This window comes from Dromiciops gliroides, chromosome 1 (genome assembly GCF_019393635.1).
Source record: "Dromiciops gliroides isolate mDroGli1 chromosome 1, mDroGli1.pri, whole genome shotgun sequence".
In the NCBI taxonomy this organism is placed as follows: Eukaryota; Metazoa; Chordata; class Mammalia; order Microbiotheria; family Microbiotheriidae; genus Dromiciops; species Dromiciops gliroides.
Window position 1 is genome coordinate 618,274,777 of NC_057861.1, and position 19,834 is coordinate 618,294,610.

Genomic DNA, 19,834 nt, shown 5'->3' on the forward strand with positions numbered 1-19,834 from the left:
GCAGTGGGTGTGATTTGGCAATTCCAGGTTGCAATTCTAAGGTACAGAGGAGTACTTGCAGTCCAAAGGGAGTAGGGCCCCTAAGGAGCACTATGAATTGTAGTTGTAAGCACTCAGGATCAGGCTACAAGGGTTCCTGTGTAAAGACCACAGTGTACACCAGTTGAGCAGTGATCATAGATCTTCCCAGATCACACTACCTTGGAAGCACTGAAAACTTTTAAACCCCCAGAATTGTGAAAAGAACAGTGCAAAAAAGCTTAAAGCTTGTGAAAGTGCCCTCCCACACACCAGGAATAGAGCCCACATTTAACATAAAATCCAAAATCAAGAAATAGGATGGAAAAATGAGTAAAGGACAATAAAACAATCTGACCATAACCTGACCTGCTACAGTGACAGGAAAGATCAAGACACAAACTAAGAGGATGACAGTGATGTCAAAACAGCTATGAGCAAATCCTTAAAGAAAAAAAAAATTGGATGCAAGGCTAAAAAATTATTACCAAATAAGAATAGTAGAAGAAAAATTGGGAAAATAAGTAAGAATGATGCAAGAAAAATAGGAAAAGACAGTTAATAGCTTGGTAAAAGAGGCACAAAAATTAACAAAGAAAATAACAACTTAAAAAATAGAATTAGCCAAATGATAAAAGAACCAAAAAACTTCACTAGTAAAAATAATTCCTTAAAAAGTATAATTGGCCAAATGGAAAAAGAGGTAGAAAACCTCACTAAAGAAAGTAATTCCTTTAAAATTAGAATTGAGAATTGGGCAAGTAGAGGCTAATGATGCCATGAGACATCAAGAAACAATAAAACAAATCCAAAAGAATGGGGAAAAAATAGAAGAAAATGTGCGGTACCTCATTGCAATAACAATTGACCTGTAAAATAGATCAAGAAGAGATAATTTAGGAATTATTGGACTACCTGAAAGCCATGCTTGAAGAAATAACCTAGATATCATATTTTAAGAAATTATAAAGGAAAACTGTTTCAATATCTTAGAAAAAGAGGGTAAAATAGAAATGGAAAGAATTCACCAGTAACCTCCTGAAAGAGATTCCAAAATGAAAACTCCCAGGAATATTATAGCCAAATTCTAGAGCTTTCAGGTCAAAGAAAAAATACTTCAAGCAGCCAGAAAGAAACAATTCAAGTATTGTGGAGCCAGTCAGGATCACAGAAGATTTAGCAGCTTCCACATTAAAGAAGTGGAGGACTTGGAATATGCTATTCCGGAAGACAAAAGGAGCTAATATTATAACCAAGAATAACTCACCTAGCAAAACTGTGTATAATCCTTCAGGGGGGGAAATGGATATATGATGAAATGGAGGACTTTTAAGCATTCCTGATAAAAAGACCAGAGCTGAATAGAAAATTTGACATTCAAACACAAGACTCAAGAAAAACATAAAAGGATGAACAAAAAAGAGAAATCATAAGAGATTAAATAAGGTTAAACGCTTTAAATTGCTATATGGGGAAATCATACATATAATCCCTAAAAACGTTATCATTATTAGGGCAGTTCAAAGGACTCCACATAAACAGGTGCTATGGGAGTGAGTAGATTATTTTGGGATTATCTTGAAAAGAAAATGGGTGGGGGCAGCTAGGTGGCACAGTGGATAGAGCACCGGCCTTGGATTCAGGAGGACCTGAGTTCAAATCCGGACTCAGACACTTAACACTTACTAGCTGTGTGACCCTGGGCAAGTCACTTAACCCTAATTGCCTCACCAGAAAACAAAACAAACAAACAAACAAAAAAAGAAAATGGGTGGGCAAGAAACAGAGATGCAGGAAGAAGGGAAAGAAAGAATGGGGAAAATATCTCACATAAAAGAGACTCATAAGGAAGAGCTTTTAGTGGAGGAGAAAATGGGGAAGGGACAAGTAACACTTGAACTTCATTCTCATCTGAATTGATTCAAAGAGGGAAGAAAAATACACACACACACACACACACACACACACACTCATTTGGGTATATAAATCTATCTTACCCATCAGTGAAGTAGGAGGAAAGGGGATGAGAGAAAGTGGGGTGATGATAAAAGTTAGGGCATATCAAGGTAGGCAGTGGTAAGAAACAAAACAAACTTTTGAGGAGAGATAGGATAGAGACAGATTAACAGAAGAAAATAGGGTGAAGGGAAGTACACAGTTAGTCATCATAACTGAAATGTGAATGGAATGAACTCACCCATAAAACAGAAGCAGGTAGCAGAATGAATTAGAAACTAAAATAAATAATATGTTGGTTTTTTGAAACAGAGTGACACACAGAGTTAAAATAAGGGGCTGGAGCAGAATATGCTATGCTTCAGCTGTAGTAGAAAAAAATCAGGGGTAGTAGTCATGATCTCAGACAAATTTGTTTCTGCGTTAAAGAGAAAGTAGGTCTGGGGTTAATTACAGACCAGAGCACAGACCAGGCAAGTAAAGAACCTGGCTCTGCTTAAATGATACCACCTGGGACCCCCTGAAGTTTGGGACAGTGCGTCCTGGAATCAGTGCCCCACTTTAAGAAGGACTTAAAAGTCAAGAAATAGGTTAGGAACAGGAACAGACAGGAAAAAAATGCGGACCATAGAAAGTTTCTTTGGTGATAAGGAATATCAAAATACACCCTCTGAAGAAAATAACAAAGTCAAAGCTCCTACATCCAAAGTTTCCAAGAAAAATATGAATTGGTCTCAGGCCATAGATGCACTCAAAAAAGACTTTGAAGATAAAGTAAGAGAGATAGAGGGAAAAATGGAAAGATAAATGAGAGCAATGCAGGAAAGTCATGGGGAAAAAAATCAATAGCTTGAAAAGCCAAATGAAAAAGGTCTCTGAAGAAAATAATTGCTTAAGTATTAGGATTGAACAAATGGGAGCTATTGACTTTATGAGAAATCAAGACACAAAGGAAATCCAAATGAATGAAAAAATAGAGGGCAATGTAAAATAACTCCTTGGAAATCTTGCCATCAACAATGAAGTAACACCAATATTAATCATATATGTACCAAACATCATAGCATCCAAATTCTTAAAGGAAAAATTAAATGAATTACAGGAGGTAGTAAAACTATACTCATGGGGTACCTCAACTTTCCCCTCTAAAAGTTAGATAAATCTAGCCATAAAATAAACAAAAAGGAAATTAAAGAGATTAATAGAATTTTTAGAAAGTTAGATATGATAGCCCTTCAGAGAAAATTGAATGGGAATAGAAAAAAGTGTACCTTTTTCCTAGCTGTATTTTGACCAGATATTAAGGTATAAATACTTCACAAAAATACAGAAAAACAGGAATACTAATTGTATCCTTTTCATACCATAATGCAGTAAAAACTATATGCAATAAAGAGTCTTGTAAGAGTGAATTAACAACTAATTAGAAACTAATCTAATCCTAAGGAACAAGTCAAAAACCAAATCACAGAAACAATAATTTCATTAAAGAGAATAATCTCAACAATGAGACAACATGCCACATTTTGTCAGAGATAGGCAAAGCAGTACTTGGGAGTAACAATCTATCTCTAAAGTTGTAAGATATAAAATAAAAGCACACAAGTCATCAGCATTTCTATACATTACCAACAAAACCCAGCAGGAAGTGATAGAAAGAAAATTCATTTTAAAGTAATTGCAGGCAATATAAAATATTTGGGAGTCTACTTCCCAAAATAAACCCAGGGACTATATGAACACAATTACAAGTCACTTTTCCCGCAAATAAAGACAGACTTAAGAAATTGGAGACATATTAATTGCTTATGTGTAGGCCAAGCTAATATAATAAAAATGACAGTTCTACCTAAATTAACTTACTTATTCAGTGCTATAACAATCAAACTACCAAGGAATTATTTTATTGAGCTAGAAAAAATAACAGAATTCATCTGGAAGAACAAAAAGTCCAGAATATCAAAGGAATCAATGGGGAAAATGCAAAGGAAGGTAACTTCAAACTATATTACAAAGCAGTAATCATTAAAACAATCAGGTACCAGCTAAGAAATAGCATGATAGATCAGTGGAATAGATTAGGTACACAGTAGTAAACAACTCTAGTAATCTAGTGTTTGGTAAACTCCAAAATCCAAGCTTTTGGGGCAAGAACTCACCATGTAACAAAAATTGCTGGGAAAATTGGAAAGCATATTTGGCAGGAACTAGGCATAGAACAACATCTCATACCATATTTAAAAATAAGGTCAAAATGAGTAAATGATTTACACATGAAGGATATCTTATATAAACTAGGGGAGCATGGAAAGATTTACCTGTAGAAAAGAGTTTGTTAGCAAATAAGAGATCAATTCATAGGAAGTAAAATGGATAATTTTTATTAATTAAATTAAAAAGGGTTTGCATCAACAAAACCAATGCAGCTAAAATTAGAAAGAAAGCAGGAAACTGGGAAATTTTTCATAGCAGATTTCTCTGATAAAGGCATTATTTCTCAAATGCATAGAGAACTGAATCAAAATTATAAGAATACAGATCATTTCCAATTAAGGAATGGTCAAAGGATATGAACAGGCACTTTTCAAATGAAGAAATCAAAACTATCTATAATCATATGAAAAATGCTCTAAATCACTATGGATTAGAGAAATGCAAATGAAAACAATTCTGAGGTACTACCTCAAACTTATATTGGCTAATAAGACAAAAGGAAAGTGACAAATATTGGAGAAGATGTGGAAAAATTGGGACACTAATGCACTGTTTGTGGAATTGTGAATTGATCCAACATTTCTGAAGGGCAATTTGGAACTGTACCCAAAGGCAATAAAACTGTGCATACCCTTTGACCCAGCAATACCACTACTTGTTAGTTCTGTATCCCAAAGAGAACAAAGAAAAAGGGAAATGACCGATATATACAAAAATATTTAGAGCACCTTTTTGTGGTGGCAAAGAATTGGAAATTGAGAGAATGCCTATTGGTTGGGGAATGGCTAAACAAGTTGTGATATATGATTGTGATGCTTTTGAGGAGGGATAGGGTAAAAGAAGATAGAAAAGAGAGTAAATATCCTGGGAAGGGAATAGGAAGGGGGGAAATAGTTAACAATAGTAATTGTGAAAAAAGATTTTTTTGAAGCAGAAGTAAAAGTAATGTAAGATGATTATGATTGATGATGATGACAATGGTGGATTGATTGATCAATGGATTGATGATGATTGGAGGGAGATGAGGATTGATTGACAATGATGAGGATTGACTTAGGGTGATGATAAGGATTGAAGGATGATGATCAATTGATGGTAGTGGTAAAATGTATGGTACTTAGTTTGCTGGGCTATTGTGAAGAAAATTCTTTGTCAAGTTTAAGGTACTATATAAAAGTTATCCATTATTGTTGTAGCAATAATCAACCTCATGGGTTCATTATAAGGAAATCTCTCTTTAAAGTACTATATAAATGTAGTTTACTATAAAAAATGAGGAGCAGGATACTATCAGAAAGACCTGGAGGGACCTGCATGAGCTGATGCAAAGTGAAATCAACTGGATACAAAATAACAGTAATATTGTGAGATGATCTGCTGTGAATGACTCGGTTATTTTCAGCAATGCAATGATCCAAGACAACTCTGAAGTTCTTCTGAAAAATGCAATCCATCTACAGAGAGAGAACTGATTCTATTTGAATATGGATTGAAACATAATTTTTTTGTTGTTAGTTACTTTACTGGAAACAAACAAAAAAATGATGAGCAGGATGCTATCAGAAAAGCCTGGAAAGACTTACATGAACTGATGGAGAGTGAAATGTACTGTATATAAAATAATAGCAATAACGTAAAATGATCTGCTGAGAATAACTTGGTTATTTTCAGCAATGCAATGATCCAAGATAACTCTGAAAGACTTATGAAAATCGCAGTCCATCTCCAGAGAAAGAACTTATGGTATCTGAAAACAGATTGAAGCATAATTTTTTTGATAGTTTCTTAATCTGAAGTTTTGTTTTTGTCTGTTTTCTTTCTCAACCTGGCTAATGTGGAAACATTTTGCATGACTACTCATGTATAACTTATATTGAATTTCTTGAGTTCTTGAGAGGGAGGTAGGGAGGGAGAGAGGAAGAGAAGTTAGAACACAAAGTTTTAAAAAAAATTGATGTCAAAATTTGCTCTAACATGTAATTTGAAAAAACAAAATTCTAAATAAATTAAAAAATAAAATAAGATATATGATTGTGATGAAATACTATTGTTCTATAATAAATAACAAGGGGAATGATTTCAGAAAAACCTGAGAACTGATACAAATTGAATGAGGGGAACCAAGAAAACATTGCACACAGTAAAAGCAATATTGTAAGGATCAACTGTGAAAGATTGCTACTCTGATCAAAGTGATGATCCAAGGCAATTCCAAAGAACCCCAAATGAAAAATACTATCTACCTCCAGAAAGAGAACTGAGAAACTTTTAATGTAAATTGAAGCATACTTTTTTCACTTCCTTAATTTTCTTGCATTTTTTTGGACAACATGGCTAATATGGAAATGTTTTGCATGACTTCACATGTATAGTGTATATCAAACTGCTTGCCTTCTCAATGGGGGGAGGGTAGGAGAGGAAGAGAATTTGGAGCTCATCTGTTTTATGGTATATATAAAATACTCATTTTATTTCATGTTTGTGAATTTTAGAAGTTTAAAAAATAAAATATTTTTAAAAGTTTAAACCAACATAAGGAGTTTGGAAAATTAGAATAAAAATTTGTAAGGTATCTTATCAAGTTGTTTATAAAGCATTTATCAAGTCATTTATAAAGCATGTAATTATGTCCAAGGCACTGTGTTAAACATGGGAATTATAATTATAAGCAGAAAGATAGCCCTTGTTCAAAAGTAACATACATTTTAAGCTACTTTAAGGGGGAAGATAAGGCATAAAAGGAAGCTGAAAATGGAAGTTGGTGGAAAGATGAAGGTATCCAACAGAGGGTCATGGTAGGAAGCCTTGTAGAGATTCAGGTGATCAGCCTGGAGTGGAATGAAGACATATTTGAACTAGGCATCCTCCTACAATGGAGGTTCTGGAAGAAAGCACACTATTAGAGGAAGAGGCCACAGGATCAAAACACCTGACCTAGAAAACATATTGAAGAGAGATAATTGAAGAATAAAGACCTTAAAAACCATGTCCAAACAAAAAACAGGGATAAGTATATTTCTTGATTTTTTTTCTTTTTCTTTTCTTTCTTTCTTCTTCTTTTTGGGGCAGGACAGTGAGGGTTAAGTGGTTTGCTCAGGGTCACACAGCTAGTAAGTATCAAGTGTCTGAGGTCAGATTTGAACTCAGGTCCTCCTGAATCTAGGGCCAGTGTTTTATCCACTGTTCCACCTAGCTGCCCCCAGTAGTATATTTCAATAAAAGAAAACAGTGTCAATCCATTAAAATCAGAGAAGGAAGAATAGGTAGAATCCATCAGTCACCTCTGTAAAGAAACTCCAAACAGAAAACTCCCGGGAATATGAAAACCAAAATTCAGAGCTTCTTAGTTAAATAAATGTTTGTGTATATACACACACATCTATATGCATACATATATACATATACATACACACACACACACACACACACTCATGTGTGTACACGTGTATCTGTGTGTGGGGGCATTCCTAATGAAAACACCAGAACTGATAGGGGAAAAAAACAAATTTTGAAATGCAATAATAGGAGTCAAGAGAAAACTAGAAAGGTAAATAAATACATTTGTGCAATTGGATGGCATTAAACTGATGGAATACACACACACACACACACACACACACACACACACATATATAAATATAAAATATTCTAAAGCAGCCCAAAACAAACAGTTCAAATACCAAGGTACCACAGTCAAGATCATGCAAGACTTGCCAATACCTGCTATAAAAGAGATATAATTTTGTATTGTGAGATTCCAGAAAGCAAAAGATTTATAACCAAGAATAATTTACTGCAAAACTGAGTATTAATCCTATCAGAAAAATAGACTTTTATTTATTTTATTTATTTATTTTGGTGAGGCAATTGGGGTTAAGTGACTTGCCCAGGGTCACACAGCTAATAAGTGTCAAATGTCTGAGGCTGGATTTGAACTCCGGTACTCCTGACTCCAGGGCCAGTGCTTTATCTACTGCGCCACCTAGCTGCCCCCAGAAAAATAGACTTTTAATAGAATAGAGAACTTTTGGGCGTTCCTAAACCACACCAGAGCTGAGAGGGGAGGAAAACTCCAAAACTTTGAAATACAATATTAGCAGTCAAGAGAAAACTAGAATGGTAAATAAATACACTTGTGCAATTGGATGGCATTAAACAATGATGGAGTACTTACTTTCTAATAGGGAGAGAAGAGACAAAGGTCCTTTCAGAATCCTAATGTCTTCAGGGGTTACAGCAGGACTTAAGACAAACAAGGGACATGGTTAGTGTTTTATTCCATTTTTTTGATTTTGAGAAGAAAGAAAAATAAGAGAAAAATGCACTTGGGAAGAAATGAGGAGGCAGGGGAAAGAATTGGTATCTTCATACATCAAGTACATGAGAAGATGAGTATACAAACATGAAGGAATGAGAAGTGGGCATCTCATGACTTCACATGTAAACTTCATAAAAAAGTTGAAGATAATACATAATGGAGAGAAAGAGTTTGATATCAAAATGTATTAAATTAAACTGGGATTCAGTTGGGGACAGGGAAACAACAAGTAATTTCATTTAAGAAAACGACAGTAACATACCAAAATTTTTTGGGCCGCAATCCAAGCAATCTGTAGAGGAAATTTTATATGTCTAAACACTATGTCAAAATGAACTTGGTATACAATTACAAAAAGTAAGAAGAGAACAACAACCCAAAGAAATCACTAAAACTAGGAGCTGATTTTTTTAAATGTAAGTTTACTTATATTTTATTCAATTAACAAAATTATTTTCTCTCCCCCCAACTTCCCTTTCCCTACTCCTGCCACTGAAAAAAAAACAACCCTTGTAATAAATATACATAATCAAGTAGAACAAATTCCCTTGTCGATCATGTCCAAAAAATATGTCTCATTCTGCACCCTATCGCCTTTGTAGCATGCTTGATTAATTTTATATATTGCATTGATCAGAGTTCTTATGCCTTCCACTGTTGCTTGTCTTTACAATGCTATTGCTATTGTATAAATTGTTCTAGTTCTGCTTGCTTTGTTTTATATCAGTTCACACAGTCCTCTCCAGGTTTCCCTAAAACTGTTGCTTTTTTAAATTTAAATTTTATTTTTAAAACATTAGCACTTATTATTTCTCCCTCATACTTCCTCACTCATTTATATTTGTTACCTTTGTAACAAATAAGCATAATCAAGCAAAACAAATCCCCAAACCATCTGTGTGCAGGTATGTGTGTCTCATTCTAACACTGGTTTATCGTCTTGCTGTCAGGAGGTAGATCACATTCTTCATTGATACCCTGGAATTATGGTTGCTCATTGTGTTGATCAAGTTCTTAAGTCTTTCATATTTGTTTTTTACAGTGTTTATGTTATAGTATAAATTGTTCCAATTTTGTTCACTTCACTGTATCTTAATTCAATACTTGTCTTCCCAAGTTTTTCTGAAACTATCTACTTTGTCATTTTTTACATTACAGTGGTATTCCATCACATTCATGTACTATAATTTGTTCACCCATTGAGGAGTTCCCTTTCAGTTTCCATTTCTTTGCCACCACAAAAAGAGTGGCTATAAATTTTTATGTACATAAACATATGTGAAAATGTATATGTGTGTATATATGTATATATATATATATACATATATATACACATATACATTTTCACATGTGGGAACTTTCTTCATTTGATTTTCTTTGGGTATAGGTCTCAAAGTGGTATTGCTCATTCAAGAGTTATGCACAATTGAGTAACTTTTGGTCATACTTCCAAATTGCTGTCTAGAATAGCTATACTGATTTGCAGCTCCACCCACAATATATCAATGTACCCTTTTTCCTGTAGCCTCTCTAGCATTTCTCATTTTCCTTTTTTGTTAACTTTGCCAATCTGATGGATGTAAAGTAGCAAATTTTTAGTGATTTGGAATATTTTAAAATTCAGTTATAAAAAACTTGTATTTCTTTGATAACTGGTCCTATTCAGAGATTTGCCACAAATATTTTTTCTCAACTTGTTTCCCTTCTGAAATTAGGGTTAGATTTGTTAATCCCTCCCTTTACCCTTATTACTACTATTTTTATTTCCTTCAATTTCCCTATTGAGTTAAATGTATGTGCACTGTGTGCATGATCCTACTTTGACTAGTTCACATGAAACTGAAATTATGTTTACCCCACCTCCACCCCTTTCTCATTTGTGTTGATTTCTACTTCCTCCTTCATATTATTTGAAGTAATAAGTCATCCCCCAATTTTCTCCTTTTTCCTACTAGTTATCATTCCATTGCCATCCCGTTCTTTTTGTTTGTTTTTTAGGTGAGGCAGTTGGGGTTAAGTGACTTGCCCAGGGTCACACAGCTAGTAAGTATTAAGTGTCTGAGGCCGGATTTGAACTCAGGTCCTCCTGAATCCAGGGCTGGTGCTCTATCCACTACACCACCTAGCTGCCCCCTATCCTGTTCTTTTAAGAACATTACAACCTTTCAGAAATCATCCCCAGATTCTCCATCTTATTTGACTCCTTTTATGACCCTTGATGTTGTTATACTTCTTAGAGGATGCATATCTAATTTCCAGCCTTTGCCCCTTCACATTAGAAAGCAGAGACTCCATGTAGTCTTTTCTGATTACACTTGATTTACTTTTATATGTTTATCTTTATTCCTGTGTTTGTATTTCAGTGTTTCTATTCAGTTTGACTTTTCTTCAAGAATGCTTGGAAATCCTCCATTCCTTTAAAGGAAACACTTTTGTGTTTTGCATGACTTCAGATGTATAATGGGTATTGTACTTCTAACCTCAATGAGTGGGGGAGGGGAGGGATGGAGAGAATTTGGAACTAATAATGATAATTCTTAAAAATAAATATATTTGTAAAAAATTATATTGTTTTGCTAGATAAATTATTTTTGTTTGTAAGCATATATCATCTGCCCTTTGGAATATTGTTTTCTAAACTTTCCACTCCTTTATATTGAGTATAAATGCTAAATCTTTTGTGATCCTAACTGTGGTTCCTCAGTGCTTGAATTCTTTTTTTGTCATTATTTGCAGTATTTTTCCTTTGACTTGAAAGCTCTAAGTTTTGGCTCTGGTGTTACTGTGAGTTTTCATTTGCAGTGGTTCTTTCTAGTGAACTCTTTATTTTTCCATGTTGTCTGTGGTTCAACTGGATCCAGGCAGTTTTCTTTCTTGATTTCAACTATAAATCCAAGCACTTTGCTTTTCTTCATGGCTTTCAAGCACTGCAGTGATTCTTAGTTTTCCTTGCTGTTTTCCAGATCAGTTGCTTTTGATATGAGCTATCTTATATTTTCTTCTTTTTATTTGTTACTTTAATATTTCTTTGCTTATGAAGTGATTAATTTTTATTTGGTCAATTTTAATTTTGAGGTAGTCTATTATTTGGGTAGATTTTGTGCTTCTTGAGGTAAGATGTTAATTTTCTTCCCAAGTCTTCTATATAGCTCTCATTTCTTTTGTAATTCTTTCTGCTATTACTCACTTCATTTGTAATATCACTTTTAGCTTTAAAAAAATTCTACTATCTAGGTATTTTAGCAATACTTCTATGAATTCTAATTCATCTTGTGGGCAAGTTGTGTTTTTCTTTGAGGCTCTGCTTATAGGTATTTTGGAGTTCTTTTCTGCACTTGTCTCTTCGTCATTCTTGGCATCATAATGGCTCTTTACCTTTTTTTTTAGGAGGGGGGGTATAGTTATTTTTACTGTTGTCTCTTCTGGGCCACCCACCATTGTCCACCTGGCCAGAAGCTCTTAGGGTTGCATCTTCAAACTTTGCCCCTTTAGGAGACAACCTTTTTCTTGTGCTATTGTCCTGGTCCCCTGTGGGAGAGAACACCACTATCCTGTCTGACCCTCCCTCCATCAATCACATTCCCTTAAAAGGGAAAAGGTTACTTAGGGGATGTTTCTGATAGGGATCTGATATTCAAGCTGTATGAGGAATTGATTTAAATATTTAAGAACCAGAGGCTAGTTGATAAATGGTAAAAGCATATGAACAGACACTTCTTAAAAGTATAGCAAGCGGGGCAGCTAGGTGGCGCAGTGAATAGAGCACCGGCCCTGGAGTCAGGAGTACATGAGTTCAAATCTGCCCTCAGATACTTAACACTTACTAGCTGTGTGACCCAGGGCAAATCACTTAACCCCAATTGCCTCACTTAAAAAAAAAAAGTATAGCAAGCAATCAGTGATTGTGTGAAAAAATTCTTCAGATATAACTATCAAACTAAAAGAAATTCAAATTGCAACTGTGAGGTGCAATTCACTGATCAGATCTACAAAGTCTCCTTATTCTAATCACTTTTACAATCATGTTAAATATATTTCTACATTCATCATGTTGTAAGAGAAGAATCAGAACAAAAGGGGAAAAATGCAAGAAAGAATAGACAACTACAACAACAACAAAAGCAACAACAAAAGTGAAAATAGTATGCTTCAATCTGCATTCGGAATCCATAGTTCTTTTTCTGAATGTGGAGAGCATTTTCCACCATAAGTCTTTTGGCATTGTCTTGGATCATTGTATTGCTGAGAAGAGTTAAATCAATCAAAGTTGATCATCACACACTGTTGATACTGTGTAGAATGTTCTCTTGGTTCTGCTCATTTCACTCAGCATCAATTCATGTAAATCTTTCCAGATTTTTCTGAAATCAGTTTGCTTATCATTTCTTGCAGCACAATAGTATTCCATTACATTTATGTACCACCACTTGTTTAGCCAGTCCCCAAGTAATAGGCATCCCCTCAATTTCCAATTCTTTGCCACCACAAAAAGAGCAGCTACAAATCAAAATGGGTTTTCTAAAACATAGATCTGACCATGTGTGACTGGACTCCTACTTAATAAACTCCAGTGGTTCCCTATTACCTCTAGGATTGACTACAAAACCCTTTGTTTGTCTTTTAAAACCCTGCACAACTTGATACATTCATACACATTTCCAGTTTTAATGCAGTTTATTCTCCTTCCCTGTACGTTTAAAGTCCAGCGACACTGGTCTTCTTTGTTGTTTTGTTGTTGTTGTTTTTGGTGACGCAATTGGGGTTAAGTGACTTGCCCAGGGTTACACAGCTAGTAAGTGTTAAGTGTCTGAGGTCAGATTTGAACTCAGGTCCTCCTGACTCCAGGGCTGGTGCTCTATCCACTGTGCCACCTAACTGCTCTGAAAACTGGCCTTCTTGCTATTCCTTGCACATGACAATCTATCAACTGACTCTAGGTCCTTTCACTGTCTGTAACCTATGACTAGAATGCTCTCCCTTTTCACTTCTTCACTCCTTCTCCCTTGCTTCTTTCAAGACTCAGCTAAAATCCTACCTTATGCAAGAAGGCTTTCCTGCATTCCTCCAAATGCTAATTATTTTCTTCTGAGATTACCTTCCATTTTCATTATATATATTTTATATGTACACAATTTGTACATTGTCGCTCCTATTAAAATGTAAGCGCTTTGAGGTCAGGGACCATTTTTTTTTTTTTTGCCTATCTTTCTGTTCTCTGCTTTTAGCACAGTGCCTGGCACAGAGTAAGTGCTTAATAAATGATATTGTTTGATGGCTTAAGTGAAGATGATTAAAAGTTCTTGTTTAGGGTTTTGTCTCTGTCTCTGTCTCTCGATTAATCGATCGATTTAGGATGTCAATAAATGTAGAGTCAGGAAGGATTAGTTATCTGATATAGTCATTCACCTTTAGCTTCTCCCTAAAGGGTTAGAAATATGTTGGGAAATCAAGTAATAAAAACCCCTCTCAGGAGGTAGAAGATATATAGAAAGGAAGAGGAAAGTGAGAAGCAGCTGGGTGGGAGTAGACAAATAGGTTCTTATATATAATTGCAAATCTCTTTTATGTTCAGTTTGCTTTTTTTTTTTTTTTTTGGTGGAGCAGTGAGGGTTAAGTGACTTGTCCAGGGTCACACAGCTAGTGTCAAGTGTGTGAGGTCAGATTTGAACTCAGGTCATCCTGAATCCAAGGCTGGTGCTTTATCTGCTGCACCACCTAGCTGTGCCCCCCGCCCAAGTAGGTTCTTTTTTTTTTTTTTTTTTAGTGAGGCAATTGGGGTTAAGTGACTTGTCCAGGGTCACACAGCTAGTAAGTGTTAAGTGTCTGAGGCCGGATTTGAACTCAGGTACTCCTGACTCCAAGGGCTGGTGCTCTATCCACTGCGCCACCTAGCTGCCCCCCAAGTAGGTTCTTATTAACCTTCTCCTCCTTAGCACAGTGCAATGGAAATAGTCCTGGATTTAGACAGAGGACCTGGGATCAAATCCCAATTCTGCCACTTGGTACCTATGTGACATCGGCAGGTCACTCAATCCTCGGTTTCCTCATTAGTAAAACAAAGACCTCTTCTGATTCTAAATCTGTAATCCTATGATACTGCATCAATGAGTGTTTAATAGTCAATCTGTCAGGTTCAAATAACTATTAATCTTTTCAGCTAGTTCTATCTAGAGAAGCTTCTGTGGCAAACAGTAGTTGTTATTTAAAGGCAGAAAGTGGTTTAGGATTGGGAGGGAAATTAGTTGGGAAAACATTTGTTGTTGTTTCCTGGATGTGGATTGTAAAAGAGAGCATTCAGCACAGCTGACCTCAAATCTAGCATAGCTACTTTGACTTAGTATTCTAATACTAATCTCACCTTTTGCTTATTAAGAATTATGCATGTTGGGGGCAGCTAGGTAGTGCAGTGGATAGAGCACCGGCCCTGGATTCAGGAGGACCTGAGTTCAAATTTGAACTCGGACACTTTACATACTTACTAGCTGTGTGACCCTGGGCAAGTCACTTAACCCCAATTGCCTCACCAAAAAAAAAAAAAAAAGAATTATGCATGTTGTTAATACTGTTCATTACCTCTGACCTATTTTCATTAACCAGTCTAATAAAGACAATAAAACACAAACACTTAATTACAGTGTGATTTGTATGGTTGTTTTTTTTAAACTTCTGCCTTCTCCCCAAATAGATTTAATTGATCAGTTGTGATTCCAGTATCACCTCTTTTCACTTTCTTGTCATGAACATCCTTGGGTTGAATTTAAGTCTTTGTTGCCTCATTTCAGCCAGTTCATCCTTGATTTATCAAGAATAGTACACTCTAAAGCCCCCACCACTACCCCACCCCCACCCCCCACTGTTTGCCTTAGATATTGTGCTAATGCATATGGCTATGTAATGAAGCAACCTTTACTAGCATAACTGATTCTTAATGCAGTTGGCTGCTTTTCTGTGTCTCCCATGTATGTAAAGTACTTTAAAATTGCTGCATTGTGAAGTCCATTCTCTTGTTTAAAACTTTATGGCTGGAAGGCATCTGTCTGTGTTGCTTGTTGAGGTAAGACTGATTCTGGTGCACTCAAATAGCTACAGCCACTCTTCAAAGAAAAAAAACACACAACTGTTTCTTTTCCTTTGCCTCTGACATCTTTTAGTTTAAAATGTTGTTTTGTTAAAATGTACCAACCACCTCCTGCAAAAGTTTTGTTTGGTTGCTGTTGTAAATAGTGTTTCCCCATGGTCTCACTTGGGGGTATTTTCCCTTTGAGTTAGATAAAAAATAAAGGGAACAGTGGAATATTGTTACTCTCAGTCTTTGGAAGAAAGCTCTTTGTTCCCTTGGAACAGACAGAAGCAGGGCGGGCTTCTGGGTGTCAGGCTGTGACTGTTGCTATTGAGACAGTGAACTGGTTTATTTATTTTTTTTTCTGCTTCTTTTCTAGGGATTTATTTGTGGCTTTTCAATAGCAACAGGTGCAGCAGCAAGACTAGTGTCAGGATACGACAGCTATGGAAATATATGTGGGCAGAAAAATGCAAAAGTGGAAAGAATACCTAACAGTGGCATCGACCACACCCATCGGAAGTGAGTAAATGAATGCTCTGTGATGAACATTGAAGCATTTTAATAGCTCTGGGAAGGCACATATTTGGGTTTCCTACTTTTGTAGAATAAAGTATTCTTATTAGCTACAACTCTCCTTGTTAATTTTTAAAATATTGCTTTCTTTTACCTGATTAATTCCTCATTTTCAATAAGAAAAACCATTTCTGGTTGAAATTAGCTGCAAAAATCAAAATGTGTACATTTGGTTTTTTAATATGTACACATAGACTTGATTCTAGTGAATTTTTTGCTTATGCATGTACTCCTTCCATTTCCTCATCAATTGTCAGTTTTAATATTAGAATAAATGTTTAAACCAGAGAACAAAGTGTAATATTTTTCTTTCTCAAATTATATTTGGACAGGGAAAAAGAGAATGGGAATGTTGAGGTTTTTAAACGTGTTAAAACAATGAGGATATCTTTAGGATTTTGTTCTTTGAAAGTACTATATAGACCACCAATTTTATAACACAGTTTTTAGCATTTTAGATTTGGTTTCTTCACAATCGCCTTGTAATTTTCATAAAACATATCAAAACTATTATTTAAGCTAGAGTTATTCATGAACATAGTTTTAAGTTTAAGGGGTTGTGTGTATATTGTGGAATGTGATTCATTTAGACCATTTTTACGATTGATACAACCGTTATTTGTTAATACCATATATTTTTAATGTCTCATAGGACTCAAGGTTTTGAATACCTCTTTAGATCACTGTAATTAGTAGAAAATAGTTTGAGATAGTAAAATAAATTGAGTCCATTAGTGCTTTTATATAAGTTATGAATACAAACCAAATAGCCAACCAGGGATGAAATAATAAAAAACTGATTAATCAGGATTTCATTTATTAATGCTATTATTTTAAAAATCTGTGTTTCTTAAGAGAAACAGTATGTCTTGGTTATAACCAATACATGAAAATGTTGCCTGAGCCTAGTTCCCTATTATGAAATATAACAGACCCGAAAATGTATGCATATTTATGGAAATGAACAGTTATAATTTACTGTTGAGTACTAAAATTTTTCATAAAGGTGCAATAGTTTGGTTAAAACAAATATATTTGACAACAGAAGAATAAAGAAGACTAATGAATTTGCTAATTCTTCTGTTAGTCTTTTGTATGACTGACATACTTTCTTTAGTACCTAAAGGAGCAATAATTTCATTAGTGTAGGTACTTTCTTGACAAGTATTCCCTGATACCTTTAACATTGTGATTGAAAAAATCCATCACCAGCTACCCAATACCCATCCTTGGTGTGGTGATAAGCCTCTTACAGTTTAAGTGGGCCAACTCTTGAAAGACAGAAGAATTGTCTTTTTCCTGGATTGTATCTAAAGTCTTCTCCTTTGTAAGACCAGTCAGAGGTTATGTTCCCTGGCATATTCTTTGAGGAGAATGAAGAACTTCCACAATGAAGAACTGTAGAAATATACCTATAGTTTGGAACAATTCAGTCACACAACTCTTATCTATGTTCTGTCCATATTCTTTTAACTAGGTTACCTCTGCAGTGGTTTTTTTTTTTTAAACTTTCATTCTTTTTGAAGGTTAGATAAAGGTTTCAGTATTACTTGTGTACTAAACAGGGGCAGCTAGGTGGTGCAGTGGATAGAGCACTGGCCCTGGAGTCAGGAGGACCTGAGTTCAAATGTGACCTCAGACACTTGACACTTACTAGCCTCACCAAATAAACAAACAAACAAACAAACAAAAAACCCAACTTGTATACTAAACAACAACAAAACCTAAATTGAAGATTAGAATTCTTTTTTTTAAGCCTTCTCTCCTCAGCCCTGCTTAATTTAAATACATTAATATTTTTTTTAATGGGCCTATCATAACTTGACCATGTGAACACATGGCTATGAGCAAGACTCCTGAGCTCTAGGTAAATGTCACTTTTTGCATTTAAACTTTTGGTAGATAGCTCTCTTCAGAGTAACCTTTAATTATATTGGAGGCAAATTTGAAACCCTGGGGATGTTAGTAGTCTATGAATATGCCTTTTCCAAACAGTACCCTTACATACTGTTATTTCATAAAAAGCATTCCCCTTGTCTCCAGGTGGCTAGCCTCTTAAAATGAGCCACTCATGTGTGAACTGTAGAAAACACATATTTTGAAAAATAGATCGGACTCAATGTGTGTTTATGCATGCTTGAAAATTTTCTCCAGGCCCCTCCTTTTTTAAGTACTGTGACCCTTTTATCTGAAATATAAAGCTATAAATTTCAAGTAAGCTAGATATTACTTTCCAGTGAAATTATAATGCTATGAAATTTGAAGGGGGAAATGAAAACAGTAGCCTTTGGTACAAGAAACAGAACAGACAGTGACCTAAGCATACTTGAGATGATTTGTTCTTCTCGTAAAAAGAAGCCACAGTTTGTAAAAACAAGCTCATACAGGATAGTCCACTTTGCACCATTTGCCTTAAAGGGTCCCTTTTAATTGTATAAAAGTGAAAAAGCATGTTGAATTGAGAATGTCGCATTCTTGTTTCATTTCTGCCCCCTTTGCTCTTCTTCTTTCTCCTGCCCATTATTTTTGGTATCTTCCCAAAGGGTCAATTCTTTAACCATTTGTTCATTTTTGTTTATAATTAATACGTTCTATAGTTTATCCACTTCCTTTGGCTTTCCATGAAATCATCCTGATAATCCCCAAGTTTCTTTCTCCAGATATCCTATATCTTTAGCAGTCTGCTAGATGTTTACATTTTCTCATGCTTGTTTTACTTAAAATATAGAATGCCTACAGTTGACTCTTTGGATCCAATTACCCGTTTTTTTCTATTTCTACCTTGGACTTTCCTATTCTGTTTTCCCAGGCTTATAATTCTGCAGTTATCTTTGACTCATTCATCTTCTTCATCTTTTTTATCCAAATAGTCACTATGCCCCATTGATATTGCATTCTCTGGATTAGTAATTTTTTGGATTAATAATCAGTTATTTCAGCCAGCACCCTCATTAGACAGATTATTGCTGTATTCTACTAGCAGGGTTCCCTGTCTCCATAATACTCCATTCTTCTACAACAGAAAACACTGCTGTGTACAGAGCAGTGAGCAAGTTGCTATGATAATTCAGAGTTTTGATGAGGCACAGTCTTACTTCTTGATGAAAAAAACCATTATTGTAGATTTTAATTTAAAAGGCTCCTTATTAATTGTCCAATTTTGGTCTTTTTTTTCTTTCAGTTGATATTTTTGACTTGGTGCATGTATGCATTCATTAATCAGACAGTATGGAAAAATGACAGATAAGCCATATCAAAGAGATAATTCTTAGCATGCAGACAGATCATATTCCAGAAATTGCTTTCTTAGTCACTTATTGGGAACTTGAGATTTTTTTTCCCAGAGAAATAGACAAAATAGTCTTAAAAGGCTCCTGATTTGTGAGATTAGCCTAGAAGTCATTTTAACCTGTGATAGAGCTAAACTACAGTACTAATATTGTAGAACCTAATCATCATTTTAAACATTATTTTCATTAGAAAATGCGTTGAATCCCAATTAGGGGAAAAAAGACATTTTTCTTACCAAAAATTGATGACAAAAGTCCTACCCACTAACCTGAGAAAACTATCCCATTCCTACTTCTTGTATCAGCTATGGCAGTAGGTCCTAGGAATTTGGCCTCCTGGGAGCAGTGAGGATAGAAATCTGGTGGGCTTGAAGGGAAAAGGGAAACTCCTGACATCTGAGG

General features: G+C 35.1%; 1 protein-coding gene across 2 annotated transcripts in view; it reads left to right on the forward strand.

Annotated features, from left to right (window-relative positions):
- SLC44A1 (solute carrier family 44 member 1) overlaps window positions 1-19,834 on the forward strand; it is a 215,909-nt gene that overhangs the window by 71,599 nt on the left and 124,476 nt on the right. For both annotated transcript variants that reach the window (XM_043985574.1, XM_043985566.1), the window contains exon 3: window positions 15,946-16,088. In XM_043985574.1, coding sequence (XP_043841509.1) covers window positions 15,946-16,088 — 143 coding nt within the window. The remainder of the gene's footprint in view (window positions 1-15,945; window positions 16,089-19,834) is intronic.